General features: G+C 36.4%; 4 protein-coding genes across 4 annotated transcripts; 1 reads left to right on the top strand and 3 right to left on the bottom strand.

The window, feature by feature from the left end:
- Window positions 1-134: 134 nt before the first annotated feature.
- AC631_05427 (ATP-dependent RNA helicase) lies at window positions 135-6,554 on the bottom strand (the record flags this gene model as incomplete). The annotated part of the gene is made up of 1 exon (XM_015614256.1): window positions 135-6,554. The coding sequence occupies one exon, from the start codon at window positions 6,552-6,554 to the stop codon at window positions 135-137; it is 6,420 nt and encodes a 2,139-aa protein (XP_015464919.1).
- Window positions 6,555-6,861: 307 nt separating this feature from the next.
- On the bottom strand, window positions 6,862-8,058 carry PDA1 (pyruvate dehydrogenase (acetyl-transferring) subunit E1 alpha; the record flags this gene model as incomplete). Its single annotated transcript, XM_015614255.1, has 1 exon — window positions 6,862-8,058. The coding sequence occupies one exon, from the start codon at window positions 8,056-8,058 to the stop codon at window positions 6,862-6,864; it is 1,197 nt and encodes a 398-aa protein (XP_015464918.1).
- A 692-nt stretch (window positions 8,059-8,750) lies between these two features.
- Window positions 8,751-10,619, top strand: CST5 (Cst5p; the record flags this gene model as incomplete). The annotated part of the gene is made up of 1 exon (XM_015614254.1): window positions 8,751-10,619. One exon carries the CDS (start codon window positions 8,751-8,753, stop codon window positions 10,617-10,619), a length of 1,869 nt encoding a protein of 622 aa, XP_015464917.1.
- A 79-nt stretch (window positions 10,620-10,698) lies between these two features.
- AC631_05424 (uncharacterized protein) lies at window positions 10,699-13,818 on the bottom strand (the record flags this gene model as incomplete). The annotated part of the gene is made up of 1 exon (XM_015614253.1): window positions 10,699-13,818. The coding sequence occupies one exon, from the start codon at window positions 13,816-13,818 to the stop codon at window positions 10,699-10,701; it is 3,120 nt and encodes a 1,039-aa protein (XP_015464916.1).
- Window positions 13,819-14,642: the final 824 nt, after the last annotated feature.

The following is a 14,642-nucleotide window of genomic DNA, read 5'->3' as shown; positions in this document are numbered from 1 at the left end:
AATCTATATTTCTTTAACTTACATCATGGTGACTAATTTTTTTTTACCACGCACTGAAAATTATCAAGAATTATGTTGATCAATTATATTACAATTTATACTAATATACAGTTTAAATACTACATCAATTACTCTTATTCATCTTCAGCTTCGTCATCGTCTTCCTTGCCCTCTTCAACATCTATTTCAAGAGACGTTTCTTTGTCAGCGTCAATATACGAATCACACATGCACCAAATCGATAAGTTATGATGACCAGCATTTGGAATAGTAAATTCCATCTTCAAGTGTTGAGACTCTTTATCAATAGTTGCTTTTTTGATAGCATACAATTGCCTAGAGCTTGCATCACCGATAATAATCCACCATGACTCTTTCTTAGGGAATGGATAAAAGGGAGCAACAACATTTAAGTCGTCCATATCTTCATCTCTTTCCAATTTTATAATAATTTCTTTAGGTTCGTTAGATTTAATTGTTTCAGATAAATCTAATTCGTAGCTGATATCAATATTAGGGTATTTGTTAACAAACTCCGCCACCTTATTCAACTTTTCATCTTCCAATCTTAATATATCATTTCTTTCATCGTCTTCTAAAGACATAATATCATAGACAGTCTCAACCTCACCTTTTTTGCACCTATTCAAAATTGCTTGGTCAAAATGGGGAACTTGTTTTAAAGGACTATCTCTATTCCAAACAGCCTGCACGATCATTTGAGATAAGTCCATAGCATGAATAGCATTCAAGTATCCTTCACTGGACAAGGTATCGATACACGCATATAATATCTTTAGGATATTTTCTAATACAAACTTTTGGTCATTGGCTAAATCTAGCGGCAACGGAATTCTTGAAAAATGTGCTTGCAAGAGTAAGAATGCTTTGAAATATGGCGACTCGTAGTCAACATCTGAGGCTTTAACTGGCACCTTGTTATGGAGTTTACTCAATATTGCCTCTTCGTTTTGCCTTATTGGTAATACATCAAATTCTGAGGCTGAAGTGATAATCTCAAGAATACCCTTCAATTTTGTTTTGTTTCCTAATCTATTGAATTCTTTTATCGTGTTAAACGAAACATTGTAATAAGCGGAGATCATTGCTCCATTTAATGGAACAATTTCTTCTTCTTCTTCTTCTTCGGATTCTTCGCTGTCTTCAGATTCTTCAATTTCAATTATCTTAGCTTCTTCTAATTCCTTCAATGTGCTTTCAACCAACTCTGACAAAAACTCTGAAACACCGAAATGAGATGTGTCCTTAACATCGTAAAAGCTAGGGTTTGCTAAAATCCTTCTATAAAAGTAAGTAAACGTCAACCAATCAATACAATCCTGTCTTGTTTTAAAAGTTCTCGTACTAATCTCTGTAATAAAGGCATCATGTAAAGAAACGTTCAAAAAACTCTCAATTGGTAAAGCTTCATTCAAAAACTTGTTGTAATACGTCAATTTTGCCGAATTAGTGAATATTAATGCTTTGGCTTCATTAGTATCATCTTTGCAGCATCCCACCATTTCTAATATATTGTTGATTGAGTAATCAATGAGACGATGTTCCTTTCCTTCGAATTCTTGTGTACCAAGGACAACAATATTATTTGCTGAAGGACAATAATAAGATGTATCTTTTGATGCAATTAATACACTTAAAATATTGTTACTAAATAGCTTTTCAATGATTAATTTATCCATCTGATTCATATTATTATAGTAAACCCCAATACCATGGGAAAGACACTCTATTAAATTCCTATCGGTTATTCTTTTCAAGTAAGGTTCAATTACTTCTAAATCTGTTCTTAACAACAGCCAATTGTCGTTATTTGAGTGTTGAATATATTTAAAAGCCATCTCGATACACTGCTTTCTCGCTGACACAAATACAATCGCTTTACCTTGATTAGTATTATCTTTCAAGAATTGATACGAAGGTCTAATTAACGACTGCATGAAAGATTCGTGATCATTGAAGTTAGAGGCCTGAAGTCTAATTTCTTTGATTTTGTTAAACCTATTCGAAGGATCAAAATTAAACACGTTTTGCTTATTGCATCCAATCCATTCTCCAAAATCTCTACCATTTGACAAAGAGTTCGACATAGCTATTATTCTTAAACTATTATCTACCTGAGTAGAAATGAGCCTCATACGTGCAACAAGAATTTCATAGGCAATACCTCTCGAACCATTACCAACCATGTGAGCATCGTCGCATATAAGTAATTCAATTGCTTGAACAGATTTTCTTTGTCTCCAACGTCTTGATACAAATTCAAATTGATCAGGAGTCGCTAGAACCAAATGGCTTGATGATAATAAACTAATATCTGTAGCGAGATCGCCGGTTAATTTATTTATTATTTTGCTGGGTTCCGTTATTTTGGAATATCTTTTCCTCCAAGATTTTAGCTGCATATCGACAACTTCCTGTGTAGGATTGACGTAAACAATCCTACCCTTATTTTGCTTCCAGTGATTCAAAATGGCTAATTCAGCGCATACAGTTTTTCCGGAACCTTTCGACATACCAATAAAAACATTTTCATTCGAGTTGAATAAAGTTTGGAAAACCTGTGATTGAAATTTATTGAAATAGTTAAATTCAAATGTTTCAATAAATTTGGGTATCTTCAATGAAGAAGTTGGGATACTTTGTAAATCTAATAAATCGGTAAATGGAGGGAATTTCTTTGGCATTTTCATGTCGGTAATCACCAATGGAACTCTCCATTCAGAATGCAACCATCTTTCACTTATAAGAGTAATGAAATAAACCGGCTCGACGGGATCAAGGATTGGTATTGTGAATTCAACTAAATGTTCTTTCTCAGCATAGTTTCTATAAATACGCAAGTTGTCTGAAAATAGGATATTTTCACCATTACAATCTTCGACCAATAGCCAGAACAGTTCAAAATTCCCATGGATACTTGGATTCCACTTCCAATCAGGAATAATTTCAAGCTGGACCCTAAGCAAACTAGCTGTTATAGGTTGTGCATATGTGCTGAGCGTGACCTTTGGAAATTGACGTAACAACTCATAAGCTTTCTGGCTATTGCCTTTGAAATTGATAGCTTCTGCAAGCTCAGAGGCATTAAGGTTAAAATAACTGACCCATGGTAAGTGTGAGTTTTCACTAGCCTTTACAATTTCTCTTGGTACTAGCGATCCAAATTGTCTAAATGGAGAATTTGTTAACCACATTCTTTTCTCTACCATCTTACATAAGTTTAGGGTAACCTTCGACAATGTCGACCAATTTTTTCGTAAGGTTATTTCGTGAATAGCTCTCAAAAGCCTTCCACCAGATTGTGTGATATATATCATATCAGCCATCAACGCAAAGCCATCTAGTGTTAATCTGGAGATGTATGCTTGAAGTAGAACATTAACCTTAGCCAAAGGATCATTTGGATTTTCTCTAATTGGAAACGGACACTTTTCCAATAATTTAGCCACCTCTATTTTTTCTTCTTGTCTAACAGGAATGAATTTAAATTCGCCAGACATCGAAAAAATCTTCAAAATATCTATCTCTGTCAGCCATGGCTTCAACTGATTATTGTACATATTAATAGTCTCATAATTAATATAATAATGAGATGATATCTTCCCCAATTCTGTAGATTTTATGTCTCCATTTTCCAGATTATATATAAGTAATCTATTCTCATGCAAGATTGTTAAAGCAGAGTGAACCAAATCAACTCTTTTCCAATAAAGACTTTCGTCATCTTTGTAGTCGGCACCAACGTGATATAATGCAGGAGAACGAAGCATTCTGATATACAAGTATGTATAACCTAACCAGTTTACAGCATCCTCTCTAGACTTTATTGTTCCTAGTACAATTTCTGCATTAAGATTATCAGCTAATTTACTCATAAGCTGAGACTCGATAGGAAGCTGTTGATTCAATATAGCAAGATAGTACTGAATTTCATCTTGGGAAGTAATAATTACACCTTCACCACTTTTATCATACCTGGGTCTACCAGCTCTACCAAGCATTTGCAATATATCTTGAGGAGATAATTGAACCCATGTACCTCTTTCAGGACTATATGTTTCTGTGCCTTTAATAACAACCGTATGTGCTGGTAAATTGACACCCCATGCCAATGTAGCCGTAGATACTAAGACCTGCAAGTGGCCCTGTGCAAACAAGTCTTCAACAACACTTCTCTCACGCTTGTTCAAACCGGCATGATGTATACCAAAACCGGCGGGCACGATTTCCTTCAAACTTCTATTATCCATTTCTTCCGCCTCCAGTTTCAAGATTTCCCGAGAACCAGAATCCTGTTTTAAAATCATATCTAATTTATCTTCTTGAACTAACTTTTCATGTAACCATTTTGCAGTTTTATATGTATCTTTTCTTGAATGAACAAATATAATCATTTGGTGTTTATTATTAGCACAGTCTAGCAATTTATCGTAACAAGCTTCATTCATTGCATTTAATTTCTTAATTGCCTTCTTTTCTTTTATCCCAATGAACTGCTGTTCTAATGGACATGGTCTATATGAAGAGTCAAAATAAAAAAGTCCCATTTTAAAGTCAACTCTTAAAAGATTTGCTACATCTTCATAATTAGGCAATGTAGCTGAAAGGCCAACCAATCTCACAGGATCGTTAGTGTATTCAACCTGTCGTAATGTTCTACTAATTATACTTTCCAAAACAGGTCCTCTTTCGTCATGTAACAAATGAATTTCATCAATAATAATTAATCTTGTCAAGTTCGTGTAAGACAAGTCAGAGCTTTTTCTAGTAATAACATCCCACTTTTCTGGGGTAGTAACTAATACTTGAGTTTCGCTTATTTGTTGCTTAGATAAACTTGAATCACCAGTCAACTCATTAACAATTATTCCAAAGTTTGCAGTCAAACGTCTTTGAAACTCTCTCATTTGCTCTTGCACCAAGGCCTTTAATGGGGCAATATAAACAATTTTGAAGTTTCGAAGATCCAATTGTCCAGTTTCAGGATCTCTGTAATTATGAATAGCTCTTAAAATAGTGAGCATCGCAACGTTAGTCTTACCAGCCCCTGTTGGAGCACAAATCAACAAATTCTCGTCTGTATTAAAAGCCAGAGGAAATATTTTGGATTGTATACGATTTAAGGAAGAAGTTTCAGATGAAGGGAAAACACATCTAGTCCACTCGGGTAAATCAGAAATGGATACAAGTTTTTCGTTACTTTCTTCTAATGATGGAGGTGGTGAAGGAGGTGGAATGCTAATCACGTCGTATAGTTTCTTGTTTTGTTGATACGAACCTTGGGGAAGTTTAATTTTTGTATTAGTCATTAAATGTGATCCTTGATCGAAACTCATTGAGTCTAAATCGACAATCTTAGGTTCTCTTTTAGGTTTTATTATGCTTTTCTTAGTTTTTTTATTAGACTCACCGCCATCGTCGTGAGATAGTTTTCTCTTCTTACCTGGTATTGTGTCTTCGTTTTGATTTTCAAACTCCAAAATCAAAGAATCAAGTTTTAGCTCTGCCATGTCCTCGAATATCTTCTGCTTAGATTCCTCGCTTTCATTTTCTAGTAATTTTATCTTAAATACTAATCTCCAACGGTTTTCTATAGAAAATTTTATGAGATCGAAGTGTTCGTAGTTCATTAATTCCATTAGTTCATTTTCTAATTCTCTTGTTGATAATTCATAAGATGATAAAAATTGCATGAACTTGTTAGTGACTTGTTGTATAATAGAAGGATCGGAATCTGTCAAGTTGGATGAGATCTTTCTTTGAAGATAAAATTGATCAATCTCATGTAATGGAACTACAACGGCTTCCTTGCTTGAAGTTTTATCATTGGATTTTATTACTGCCTCATCATTGAGGCCATTTTCGGCTTCTTCGCTGGTTTCTCGTTGAGGTTCATCTTCAACCTCATCCCCCACGCTATGTTCTATTCCATCATTCTCTTCCTCATCACTATTATCGAATATAACCGCAATTCCTTGATTATTATCTTCATCATCCATATCTTCTATCATTTGTACGTCGTAATCAGTAACTCTCTTCGCTAAATTAATTAATCCATTAAATTCAAAGTCATTGATTTTTGTATCCAATAAGTCTGTAATTTCTTTCCGCTTTTCAGCAGGAGAAGTATCTTCTTGTTTCAATATTTCTAATACTGAATCTGCAGCCGATATTATAACATCATGACTAGAATCAGGCAAGAAATTGTGGATTTCCACCATTATTAAATCAAATATATGAGCGGTCTCTTCATTTGTAGGATGATATGAAATATTCTCCAAAGTCCCTGTATATGAATACCTATTAGAATTTGATTGTTTGGCTACGTTGCTTTCCTTTATCACTGGTTTATCGGACGAATTGGTTTGGGAAACTCTCGTACCCATATCTTTAGCAGATATATGGCCCGCTAATGAAACTGGATTGGAATCATCCTTGTCATCTCTTCGGCGATTACGATCATCTCGCAACACCATATTCGACATTTCTTCATACTTGTACTGCTTATTAAACTCTGAATTGGGCTCTGGCATCTCTATCGTATGAAGTCTATTTTATCTACTATACAATATAAGATATATTTCAATGTAAACTCATTACTATTTTGCAAAATTAGTTTTGTGTAACATTCAGTTTCCATGATGCTATCAAAAGACTTCTACAAAACAACAGTTGATAGAAAGAACGCAACCATGGTAGAGTAAGTACTTAAGGTATTATAAGTAATTCTACGTGATACTATATTTCATATTAAATTTTGTTTTATTAAAAAAAGCTAATAAACAATGGATGATGGTCATAATCTATAGAATGGCATCTCTTTTAGTTAGGATCAAAAGATTAGTAGACTTTGTTGGAGAAGGTACCCTTTTCAAAGTTCCAGGTGTCATCAGATATTCTACCTCTTAATTCCTTGATTTCAGAACCAGGAACGTAGACATCTTCGAATAAGATGTCCATCTTAGCTTCAGGTGGAGCATCAGCTTCGGCTTCAGCAACTTGTTCGTCGACGTATTTTCTAGCAGCCTTGTCGTAAGACTTAATTTCTTCTTCGGTAGCAATGTTTAATTCTAATAAAGTAGCCTTTAATCCAGAAATTGGATCGTTTCTAGATCTCATGTGTTGGACTTCTTCTCTAGTTCTATAAGTGGTACCAGGGTCAGACATGGAGTGACCACCGTATCTATAGGTTTCGTATTCCAAGACTAATGGACCGTTACCCGAGGTACACCAGTCCTTAGCAAACTTGGAAGCTTGGTAACAAGCCAAAATATCCATACCGTTGACCTTTAAACCAGGAATGTATTGACCTCTCTTGTAGTATTCAGTCATAGCGGATGATCTTGAAGCAGAAGTACCCATACCGTACTTGTTGTTTTCACAAGCAAAAACACATGGTAAGTCCCATAACTTGGCCATGTTGTACGATTCGAAAACTTGACCTTGGTTGGAAGCACCATCACCGTAAAGGTTAAAGGTGACGTTACTTTCACCTCTGTACTTGTGGGCAAAAGCTAAACCAGCTCCTAATGGAACTTGAGCACCCACAATACCGTTACCACCGTAGAATCCTTGTGCATACATGTGCATCGAACCACCCTTACCGTAAGAAACACCCGATCTCTTACCCATCAATTCTCCCAAAACTTCCTTGACAGATGCTCCTCTCATGTATGTGAAACCGTGACATCTGTACGATGTAATCACAGAATCCTGCTTGTTAATAGCACCCTCAATACCAACAGCAATCGCTTCTTGCCCGATAGACAAGTGACAGAACCCTCTGATCTTCTTGGCCTTGTACAAAGCATCCGAAGCCATTTCCATTCTTCTGATAATAATCATGTCCTTGTACATCTGCAATAACGTTTCCTTTTCAGTTTCGAAGCTTAATTCCGGAACGTCCAAGTTGTAACCTTCAAATGATGATTCTGGTAATTTGATGCTAACTAAGTCGCTGGATGCACTGGCCATGGTTCTTCTGCCCATGACACCAGCTCCCCTAGTCAATTGGTGTGTAATGCTACGGCTGATCATATTATCTCCTTCCAATTATACTTTAACGTGATAATATCCCGGTATGTTACTTCTTTCTCTTCTTATATCGGGCTCATCTTGCTTAACGGATTGTAGAAATCCGCTTAGTGGGAGAGAACGGGACCCGTCGTGTCAAAACCGAGCCATTTGTCGGGGGTATAACTCCGGCAAAAGTGCATCCGATGGGATGAAACCCAAACAATATCCACGATATTTTGGTGCATGGTTGTGGTGCATTGATTTATATGAATGTTCCTAAAGAGGCAGGAAGCCGCAGATTCCCACAAAGCTTGTTTCAGATTGTTCACTAGCATATAAATTAGATAGTGATGATCATACAATAAAGGGGATTACGACCAGCACGGCGAATCTGCGCTTGATGTGGAAATAAAAAGCAGTGATAGCCCACATTCGGATGGCCCTGAGATATATTTGGTGTTAACTTGATAGATACATATTTCAAACACCGGTAGTGGTGATAATTCGCAGCTGAACATTAATTAAGTCCGATGTCGCAACCAAGCACACCGGAGAATCGCAAAGCCAGGGTTAGTTGGCGAAAAAAGCTATTGAAAGGAAGTAGTGGTCGAGGAGGTGGTAGTCTGGATGGAGACAGTGCGATGATGGGGAGGATAAGTCCGAGCACTACCAGTACAACGGAGACGGGGTCTCCTCGGGCCAAGGGTAGTAGGATGGGAGGTTACGCGGGAGGAGGGTATTTGGGAGGAGGATATATCAGCTATTCTGCGGATAGCAGTCGATGTGCAAGTGAACAGGGGACGCCTAGGAAGTCGGGAATGGCATTTTTGGGGCTTCTTCATAAGACAAGGACTCCGAATAGCGGGTCACCCAACATGGGAGACATAGGAGACCCATCGCATGAATTAGACAGCTTATTCACAGGGTCTGCTAATCCATTTTTCTGTAATGCGTCGTTGGCATTGCATGAGATGGTTAGTCCGAAACAGGGGCCAAAAGGGCCCCAAGTCAAGCCGTTTATCTTCACCCAGTCGCACCAAACGACTACAAACCGACCGGGCCTGGGTACTCGGTGTCTCATATGCGACGATTTTCTTCAAACTAAGCTCCTGGATGAAAAAATAGTTGATTTAAAGTGTGGTGACTTCGTGCACAGTGAATGCTTTCAAATCACCATAAACTATGAGATCGAACGTTTGGCAGAAACGTCTTCGCTCAACTCCAACAGCGATCATTCGACTTTAATCCAACAAATTTTCCCAAAATGTACAGGCAAGGAGTGTTTGACAAGTGGAGCGATAACACCTATGTTACCTATGGATGAGAGCTATGTGGACGAAATAATTGTCAATGCATTGATTGCGCAACAGGACCACGATTCAAAGACGAAGAATAGTAACCTTGCAGCATTGGGTTCAACTTTAGAATCTAATAAAAATCGAAAAAAACTTCAATACGATTCGTCTCCTACCATTAGTCCCCTTATAACGCCAAAGTTGACCAAACAATTACGGCCAGTTTTTGGTTCGTTCATTTCGGATCCAGTCATTCCAACCCGTCCTTTAAAGCCAAGGCCTAGGGTATCACTTATACGGGAATCTTCTATCAACACAAGGTCTCCTTCACCCAATTCTAGCATTTCTACTATGAACACTGAGACTATTAAAATTACCAATTACAAAGGAGTATCTACTGAGGCATTAAAGGACCAGTTTATTCAATATTTAATCGACAATTGTCCTCAATTCAGTTTATCGACTCTTTTGAAATTGGGTCCTTTACGCTTAGTCGATCAACTTCTAGTAAGCACTTCAAGTCTAAAATTGTTTGAACAAAAGATTTGCTATCTTTTTACGAACTATTTAGCCATATGGACAATCGATGGTCCATATCCTATATTGTTTCCCTTGGATCCCGAAAAATTATCAGTTAGCACACATAATGAGTCAGTATTGAGATTAAGGACCGCTGATTCGAGTTCATGCATTAAAGAAATCTTGTTAAATTCCGAAGTTGATTCAATTATCGAAAAATGGGTTGTTGCTGTATCTGATTTTTGTTTTTGCTTCCCTTCTGATGTGCTTACATCAACCATTATCTTGCCTAAATATAGGAAAGAGGCCTGTTCTATTGATGAGGTACTTTTCCCCAAACCTTGTGCCCGCCGAAATAGTTCGAATACAGTTTCTTCCGTTAAGAAAAGTAATTCTACAATTGATGTGATTGATATCAATAATGAAACTCCCATTATTTCAAAGCTTTCATTTCCATCGCCTTCTAAAGTAAACATATCCTATGCCGATAGTGACTCTGATAGCGATTCTGACCTCGAAAAGATTACAAATGCGCTAAATTTAGAGCATCCTTCAAAGAATTCAGTTATTTCAATGATTCATGATAATCCTTCTTATCATAGCAACAAAAATCAAGAAACTGATAGTGACGATGACGATTCTGATCAAGAATTGATCGATGATATTCTAAAGCAAAACGAGAAACAACCGGCCGATGGTTGCGAAAACGGATGGAATGCTTTGTTCGCAGATATCACTCTCGCGCTCGTTAATAATCAGAACTACTAGATGCATATACTAAGGTATGTAATGTAAAATTAGTCTATATTCGTGATTTGTTTTAATAAATAAGGTTGCATTAATTAATTTATTCATTTTTTGCAAAACGATCGATTTCTGTAGCGATCCTTTGAACCCAAACTTCCCTTTCTTGTCTCGACCTGGCCATAAATACAATACTTTTACCAGTAACTCCTAATTTCTTGATCATCCTGATTAAACCAGGATTTTTTTCGCATGACACCCTTGATTCATCTTCTTTCGTATTGTTGTACTTTGCAGCAGCTCTATCTTTCCCCACAAATCCTCTTTTCTTCCCAAACCATAACGTAAAACACCTCACAGGCTCCTCTTCTGAAGACTTCCATCCATCTGAATATATTCTTGGTAGGGAATGATGCCCAGGGTTCCCCGCGTGAAATTCTTGTTCATCAGTTAGTAAATCTAATGCAGTAGTTTGACCTGAATAAACATAGCAATCAGATATAGGAATTGTCAAGTAATGTTGAAAATATGGAGTCTGTTTCCACGATCCAGTCCTTTTAGACCTTTTGTACAACGTAAATAGCACCAAAAAGCCTGGACAGAGTACAATGTAGTATTGGTTGAAATTTGAATGTTTCTTGAGTTTCTGGTATAAATAGCCACTCATAAGCACGCAATTAGTCATAGCAATACAATTAATGTTATACATGTTTGGATCAGCATGCGAATTACGCGGTCCCATTATATCATTTTCTTGGATGATATTCGAATCAACATACTCATTAATTTTTAAATCCCTTTCATTTTGAAGTCGAGTACAAATTAGGCTATTTAGATCGTTAAGCCTTCTACTTACCCAATAATCACGTAGCTCTACCAATCTAGTCACCCATTCGTCTCTTACAAGTCTGGATGGTGCTTGGAGTTTGATAATACTACCATTCTGCATTTCAATTTCAAATAAAGAATCTACTATTGAGTTATCATGAACCAAATCAGGAGCTGAGTACCAAAGGAGACATAATAATAAATTTTGAGCTTTTCGACTACGCTGAACTGGAATAGCTCTAACATCTACAATCAAGCAGATATCAATTAAAGCTTCCGCTTTAATTATTTGCTGAGCCCTTCTTTCTAACTCTTGTATAGCATTTTGGTCGTGAAGTTCGAAGTCATCCTTATTCAACCAGGAAATGTGCTCATTACTATCTATTGGAAATGGATTATGTTCATATACTGGTGGCAATTTGTCTAGTATTCCTTCAGTATTATCTTTCAATAATGCATTATTCGGAGAAGGGGGCATACCTCTGAAAAACTTTGTGAAAAAAAGTATATCGTCAGCGCTGTAAAAGTATGAAATTTTATGGAATGTCTTCCACATCGATCTTTCAGACCCATAATTATTCGTGAGTCTTGATAAAAATCCTTCTATAGGGACAGGTTCTGTCATCAATTTCCCTTGCTCTGTCCTCGTATATCTCTCATGATGTGCTTTGTTTCTAAATTCCAATTGAAATGACCTAGATAAAAGTTGATTTTGAATAAAGAAAATACCACTATTATTAACAATCCATTCCAACCTATCATATTGTTTGAAACAGAACCAAGGATCAAAGTTTTTTAATAACCAGTCTGCAACTTCGGGCATATGTTTCTTTTTCTCGAGTTCCTTGAGAACTGCTTCCTTTAAATACTGTATCAAGTTACTATATTCGATTTTATACCCTTTTTGCAACCTTCGAACCTCAAGAATATTATCTCGTTGAACCAGTTTAATTATTTCTGATTCTGGAACCCTGAGCATCAAGGATAATTTTAAACCTGGAATTGAAACGTAAAATGACCTATCGAAATTATGACGTATAAATTGAGAAACAAAATGTAGCCATCTAAAAGAAGTAAATTGGTTGCTCGGTTTCATTATATATATCATTGCACCATTCTCTTTTGGAACACATAAACTTATACTTTTGTCAACACCACTATAAAATCGGCTTTTCACACGAAAATTTAGCTTGAAGCTAAATTCAGGTTTAGTCTTAGTATCGCTGGTTGTAGCACTGATATCATACAATTGAACAATCAAGGGTGCTTCCATATTCTCTGCTTTCCTCAATACAACGATATATTCCTTCCATCTTTCATAAACCCTAGAATCGCAAGGCTCATTCTCTCCAAATCCGGTCACATTATTAACATGATAAGCGTGCTTTATCAACACTAACATTTTGTCCATTCTCATAATCTCTCCAACTTCATAACTCTTCCATATATTGCTGTATATTTTCAGCCGCAAGTCATTTCCTTTTGATTTTGCCACTTTTCTAGATCCTTTTGCAAAATGCTTGAACTTTTTTCGAAATCTATGATTCTCTTTTTCTGCTTTGAGCAAATCCTCCGGATTCATTTCATATGGCGCTGGAATTGCAATCTCAACTTTTTTCCTGCGAGAAGTAGCTCTTGTTGTAATACTAGGGTCAAATGTAACCCCCAATTTAGAGATTTCTTCGTCTACAGGAGTATTAAATACAATTGTCGATTCTTCGGCCAGAATAATTGATTCTCGTCTGGCATCAGAATTTTCTAATACCTGTAAATCCATGATATCGTCCATTTCTAGATTCTGAGTATTAAATCCACTAAAATGACCATTTCCATCTTGAGATTTCATATCAAACTTCGCTGGGTAAAAAAACGATTTTACAGGAGAAGAAACCTCATTAGCAGGATCATAATAATCCAAGGAAGACTCTGATGACCCACCAGAGGTATCAAAGTTTCCACTTGGAATATCCATATCATCATCAGGCTTGTAGTTTGAATTTCTCATTTCCTCTGTCTCTAATTCATGTTCACGAGCAATCTCATTGATTATCTCATTAATATTTTCTCTCTTGTCATTCCTAAAGAACAAATTGAATCCTCCATCCGGTCCCTCTCCCTGGTTATTATTTACCCTGTACCCTGAGCTACTTCTTATGCTCTTATTCACCGTTCCAACTGCAATCTTGAATCTTTTCTTGACTTTGTTTTTTGCATGATTTGCCGCCCCAGTGAAAAATCCTAGTTTATTATCCAGTAGATATAAATTGGGAACACTTCCCAATAGTATACATTTCGATGTATCTGATAAATGTTTTGGACTTTGATATGTCAACCTAAATGCTGTAAATGACGACTTTGGAATATTAACAATATCGTCTTGATAAGGCAGTGCCATACTATTAGGACAAATATTCACAATGATTATGTCCAACGCATCAGCAGTATACTAAGCACAACAATTAGCGCTATAAACGAACCTTAAGAACAAATTTTACCTGAAGACAGTTCAAACAGTTGAAGAGGAATTTGGCTTACTTTCTGTGGTCTAGAGAATTTACTAAAAGAAAATTGCTACACCGCGTAAAGCGTACAGCCGCATTTTGCAATTATCCAAAATCATCGATTCAACTGAAATAGCGGACGTCGTACAATAAAACTAACTGGTTATTTTACTGATTCCATTCACATAAGAATCTGCGTAGCAATATTTATTGAAATAATCAAATACATATCTCACCGGTAACTTAAACTTCGAAATGCTATATACATAGTATGAAAAGCAAAACTAGCGACATTTCCATTCTCTAAATTATATCTTCATCATTGATACCAATTGCAATACCTTCAGGGTTCATATTTTCAGGGGGTGAAATGCTAGGGATAGCTTCTAAACTAATATAGACCAATCCGATGATGAAAATTAAGAGACCTGCTATAATTCTGAAAGCACTGGCTCCATTGATACTTGCACCAATTAATGTGTAGACTATAAACAGTTAGTATGTTGGTAAAAACCATTAAATTGTTAATAAATACATACAGATACCTCTACCAATAAACGAAAACAAAAATGAGGCATAAGCATAAGCCTCGGCCGGAACCCTAAATTCTAGAAACAGTTAGTCAACATCCAACAACAATCATAAGACGTGATACATACCAAGAAGTCCGATTACACCACCGAATGCAATTATGTAAATTCCAATAACAAACTAAAAA

Source organism: Debaryomyces fabryi, assembly GCF_001447935.2.
Source record: "Debaryomyces fabryi strain CBS 789 chromosome Unknown contig00207, whole genome shotgun sequence".
NCBI classification, from domain to species: Eukaryota; Fungi; Ascomycota; class Pichiomycetes; order Serinales; family Debaryomycetaceae; genus Debaryomyces; species Debaryomyces fabryi.
Note: the sequence above shows the minus strand (reverse complement) of the source record. Positions and strands in the feature narration are given on the sequence as shown.